Consider the following 6000-nt stretch of genomic DNA (forward strand, 5'->3'; position numbering starts at 1 on the left):
TCTAAAAAGACCATAGAAATATTTTATGAGTTGACACATGCCTGGGATTTTTCAGGCAATCCTGACAGTATTAACTTTCACTTTTAACCAGTCATATATTTTCCCTTCATTATTGTATTGTTTCTCTAAAAAAATCCATTAAACAGGTGTAGTTGGAAAAGATCTGCAATAGCTTTTAAATCATAATACTGTTCTAAAAGGGCTCTGCCTGGAATCACTAAGAATAGTGACAATAATGCTGGGAAAGTGAAATACTTGGAAGTACTTGATAAAGAAAATATCCATCACTATGACAAACAGGCATGATGATGAAACAAGGGTCTATGTATTGCTAGCCTTCCTAGTGAGATGCTGTAGCATATATGACATACATCATTGTCACTGGAACTATGCTAATCATTTTTGCTTTCATCACAGAAAATACTCCATGCCATCCATTTTGTCTTGCTTTAAATAGTCTTTTACCTGTCAACATTATCAGCCTTACTTTACACGAACTAAGAATGCATCAGCTGAATTTGCATAATATCTTTATATATTGTTCTTTATTTCAATCAACTTTTTCAGTTATAAATTGGTTGCATTTGCATCACACACTAGATTACCACATTAAACCTAGGTTTGTAGAAATCCAGTTATAGTGGTAAGAGGTTACAGGGCAAATGCTGTTTTTTCTTCATAATGGGAATTCATCACCACTATAATTATTTTTATATTCTTCTACAAAAGCTTAGCCTCTTTTCTGGATTACTCAGGATTTAGCATCCTAGCACAATGCAATGGCAACACCTCAGTAATATGGAAACCTACACATTATTGGGCCTCAGTAATATTAATGGGAAAGCACTAACAAACCCCACAGTTTTACACTAGAAAGAAATATAATACTAGAAAAAAGCAAAGATAGGTCATCTCCTCACTGTTGTCAAGAAAACTACATAAACACTATGTGTGTGTGTGTGTGTGTGTGTGTGTGTGTGTGTGTGTGTGTGTATCCATGAAGTCACTCATCCTAAAGATTTAAACTATGATGGGCTTCACTACAGACCACGAAGTCAAAAAAATCTAATTGAGATATAACTACTCATAGTAAGGCATGAAGCTCTGGTCAGCAGGACATTTAGAAAAATATGATTTACTACAGGAATATTTCTGAAATGACATTTTTAGTATACAAAAACACACAGGAGAAGCAAGATAGAATAAAATGTTAACCAACATGACAAATTCTGGGCATAAATCTTACTCCAACACAAGAAAGGGACAAAAAACGACTTGTCATTTAATTTGTTTTCAGATTTAAGAAGGTATAAACAGGAAAGAATTCAGAAGCTGAACGAAAACTGCAGTGGTAGAGAAGAGAGATGAGAAATTCCTTAAAAGAGTATATACAAAAGTTACAAAAATTAATTACTCCATTAGCATTTTTAACACTTGCAACAGTGCTGCTTTCATAACAAGATGGTGAATAACTCCTAAAGCAAAAGCTGGAAAATATATTAGTAGCTATAATTCAGAAAGTAAAAAGTTGCAAAATAATCATTCCAGTTGCAACAGGCAGTAATATTATGCACACTCACTTTACCAGAAAATCCCAGTGACAAAACAAACTCCAGAAAACATGGACAGAATAGGATGCTCAGGCATTTTTCTAGGTAGAAATGCATTAGTACCTTTTTTCCCAGGATGTTTTTTTTTTAAATCTCTCCACATATTTTCTGGTGGTTCCTCATCCAAGTATGAGTTATGTTAAACCCAGCTGAGCTTTTTCAACACAAGTCAAACTTCGGGGAATATACTGTATATATGCTGTATATACTGTATATAACTGTATATAATATACTGTATATAACCTATTATTTTCATATATGTACTTGTGCAACCACACATATCCTCAGCTCACAGCCCAGGTTCGAGACCTGAGTGCCGTGTGATGGGGTGAGATCCCATTAATTGGCCTAGCTGCTGCCCACCTAGCAGTTCGAAAGCATGTACATGCAAGTACCATTTCAGTGGGAAGATAACAGTGTTCCCTGCATATAGTCATGCTGGCCACATGACCACAAAAATGTCTTTGGACAATGCTGACTCCTCTGGCTAAAAAAAAATGGGAGATGAGCACCGCCCTCTAGAGTCAGACACAACTGGACAGGGGAAACCTTTACCTTTAGTGTTAGTGTTGCTATGTGTGTCTCTGTTTGTACACAAACACACACAACAACACTAATATGTAAATATAAATTATGTTCAACCCTGCTTACCTTTTTTCCACCAGATGCAAACTTCAGGGAATCTATCTATCTATCTATCTATCTATCTATCTATCTATCTATCTATCTATCTGTCTGTCTGTCTGTCTGTAAATATTCCTTTTTTTCGCCTTTTAGCTGTAAATAAAATGGAAACGTGTGTGTGTGTATATATATATATATACACACACATACATCCGTACATTTTTTTACATTTTGGATGGATGGATGGATGGATAGGTAGGTAGGTAGGTAGGTAGGTAGGTAGGTAGGTAGGTAGGTAGGTAGGTAGATAGATAGATAGATAGACAGATTAATTAATACACATGCAGCTAATGTCAAAGGGAGCCAGACAGTGAGCCCAACTTACCTGCAGACGGTAATGAGATTCCGTCTCTCAACGGCTGCGTTGCGGGCATAAATGCTCTTCCTGCGAGAAGCAGCGTTGAGACCCCCGAAGTTGAACGACGCCATCTCTCCGGCGAGGGCAAAGCAGACTTGTCAGCGCCTTTGTTCCAGAGGAGAGGGAGGGCGGGAAGGGGCTTACTCGGCCGCCACCGCTTCTTTTCAGCCCCAGATGCCACTTCGCGAGGAGATGGATAACTTTCTTTTTACGCAGCGAGTCACGGGAGTTCCGCGGCCGTCGCTCAGCCACCCCCTCACCTCCCTTCTTCTTTAAGGATGAGATCCCAGCAGCCGAACGCAGTCAAAGGGCCCCCCACAAAATTCCTTGCAGCAGCAGCAGCAGCAGCAGCAGCAGCAGCAGCAGCAGCAGCAGCAGCAATAACAGAGACCGCAGAGCACCGGCTTCGCCAGCCAATCCAGAGGGCGAAAGGGCGGGCCTTAAACGGGGATGCGTTTCTGAGGACCGGCTCGCGACTTCTCCCGCAACGGAAGCGCCTGTCAGGTAAAGCAGAAACCGAAGTAGATCGGGGGTCTTCGGATGGGCTGTGGGCGGAGCTAGCGTCCTTCCCCGACACGAAGTGGGTATTCTAACGGCGGTTGCTTCTTCTCCTCGCGCCAAGGGTTCGGAGAGAAAGGTTCTATTAGTGCCCGAGTCATTGTTTTGGAAAATCTGCAATGAGGGCGTAGCGGCAGAAATCCATCAAACATACAGAGAGGAACCCCAAATATATTCTTCTTTATGGTATGCAGCGCGGAAAGGCCGCCGGGAGAGTAAGAGATATACAGATCTAATACGGTTATCGCTCTACAGTTTTCTGCGTGTACCCAGTATTGCAAGCCTGTATTTCAATAAAATAAAATAGAATACCTTTATTGTCATTGCATTCCACGAATACAATGAAATTTGAAAGCTGCTCCAGCACAGTGCCCCCAACACCACATCACAATCATACTACAGAGTATTTAAAATAACAACAACAACAACAATAATAAATAGGACTAAATCACAAATGCACTGTTTGATTCAAGACAATTACTGCCTTGGAAAAGAAACTGATTCTCAATCTATTAGTCCTCATTTTAAAACACCTATAATGCCTCCCTGATGGTAACAGATCGAAATATGAATGTCCAGGATGAGAACAGTCTGTAGATTTTTAGTGTTCTAGAGAGGAGTCTGGTCTTCACAATCTCTTCCAAAGAAGAAAGAGAGCAGCCAATGGTTTTTTTTTTGTGCTATGTTTATAACTCTCTGTAAGGCTGTATACATAGAAAAAATAAAGACCCTCTCATTTCTGTCCCACAAGGATTCTTAGGTAATTTTCTTCTGTGATTAAAAAACAAATCCAATCTAGCCCGCAGTCATGAGATCTCCCAGTGGTCTCAACCAGGTGTTAACCAGTTCCTGTTTAGAGTTTTTTTCTCCTATTTCTTTCTTTTTCTCCTTTTCTTTTTGTTTTTTTCAGCCAATTTAGATACTATAATAGATTCAAGTTCTTAAAAAAAACTGGGATCCCAGAACCTCAAAGCATTAACCATATTTATTCTTGCATATAATTTGTAGTCAAGAATCCTGCCTAATTATAGACACGTTCAGACATGTAGTTGCGTACACAGAGAGATACAAGGGATTGTCAACCCCAACCAATTTCTCTGCCACAAAGAAGTAGAGTCTAGAAATTGTTATTTGTTCTTATATTTTTCCTTTCAGAGCTCAAGGTAAGACACCCTACAGGCTATTTCTCTCTTCACCAACTTTCCAAGTGGAAGTTGAGCTGAAAGTAGGGTTACTAGATATTCACTGAGGAGGATATATTGTCCTTTTGTCCTCATGTTTTCCATTCAGGAGACATAGCTTTAAAATCAGATATTATCCAGTTTTTTAATGTATTTTTTTTAAATAAGACTTTCTCATAACAGTACTCATTCAAATTTCCTTCTTCAGAAAACAAAATCCACTGCCTAGCTTTACATTATTTATTTCCAGCAATGGGCTTCAATCCTACCCCATCAAATTTAGGATCACTGTAGCTTGTAGATCACCTTAGTCATCATATATAATGATGGAAAAGTAATGTCATATACAGTACATGTTTGTTTTTTGCAGTTTTTGCTGTAATCTTGTCAAGGAAGTTAGCAGTGTGTTCTACTCCCCCACCCCCATTTGTCCCTTTCCCAATTATCTGTGCACTGTCCAGATATCTAGTCATCCTAGTTGTGAGAGAGCCATAGAATCCTAGTTGTGAGAGAGCCATAGAATCAATGTTGATGTCTCTGGCAGTCATAAACCTAGGTGATTCTGCCACTCTGATCAACATGCTAACTCAGCACACCTGGAGTTTATAAGAGAGCAGAAATGTGCCTGCATTGGGCAGGTTTATAAGAGAGAGAAATGGGCCTGCATTAGGTATAAAATTCTACTATTGGAAGTAGAATTGGAAGATAGTACTAAGCATACCCTCTAGCCTAATTTGTGTCACATAAACAACCTAACTATCCAATGTTTGAGTTAAAATTCAACCTCCTTAAATGGCTACTGTACATGAAGTGGTTTTGAGAGATCTTTCTCATCTTAGACAATCCAATATCACAACAAAATATAAATAGCAATAGCACTTAGACTTCTACACAGCTTCACAGTGCTTTGGTAGCCTTCTCTGAGTGGTTTACAGAGCCAGCATCTTGCTTCCAACAATTTGGATCCTCATTTTATCACCTTGGAATGATGGAAGGCTGAGTCAACCTTGAGCCGATGAGAACTGAATTGCCGAACTAAAGCCAACAGGGGGCAGAAGTAGCTTGTAGTACTGCTTTCTAACTACTGTGCCACCACGGCTCATAAATCATTATAAAATGCAAGGATCAACAATATAGCCCTGAATTAGAATCCGCAGTATTGTAGTCAGGCATCAACTCTCCAGATATTGAACTACAACAATTGTGTGCAATCCACCTTTTAGATAGATTGTAAACTGTTACAGCACCTAGTTATATGTATTTTTAGTTCTGTAAACTATAAAATAAAACAAAAATATAATAAAATAAGCAATTTGTTACCTATCTAAGGTCAAATTGGATAGAGTTTCTTTTCTTTAATCAACATATCAATGAATTTATATCTAATAACAACTACATACCATATTCATTTAGAATCATCATTCTTGATGAAGAAATCCATTTTGGATTTTAAAGCTTGACTTCATTGAAAAAAATATAAAAATATTTGGATTTAGCCCTAGGAGCTATAGAAATTCATTTTAAAGGTATTTTAGTACTTCTTTTCATAGTTTAATTCTAGTTATCATTAAAAACTAAACATCTGGCATATGAAAGAAATAAAACAATG

General features: G+C 38.3%; 1 protein-coding gene across 3 annotated transcripts in view; it reads right to left on the reverse strand.

Moving 5' to 3' along the window:
• Positions 1–3514, reverse strand: part of RUNDC3B (RUN domain containing 3B) — a 44040-nt gene extending 40526 nt beyond the window's left edge. Inside the window, exon 1 of one of the 3 annotated variants that reach the window (XM_087917505.1) lies at positions 2620–3514. In XM_087917505.1, coding sequence (XP_087773631.1) covers positions 2620–2723 — 104 coding nt within the window. In that variant the 5' untranslated portion in view covers positions 2724–3514. The remainder of the gene's footprint in view (positions 1–2619) is intronic. The other 2 variants (XM_087917504.1, XM_026716160.2) reach the window with 2 other exon arrangements.
• Between the last annotated feature and the right edge of the window lie 2486 nt (positions 3515–6000).

The sequence above is a fragment of the Pseudonaja textilis genome, chromosome Z (genome assembly GCF_049901715.1).
Source record: "Pseudonaja textilis isolate UNSWEBS1 chromosome Z, rPseTex1.2, whole genome shotgun sequence".
Taxonomy (NCBI): domain Eukaryota; kingdom Metazoa; phylum Chordata; class Lepidosauria; order Squamata; family Elapidae; genus Pseudonaja; species Pseudonaja textilis.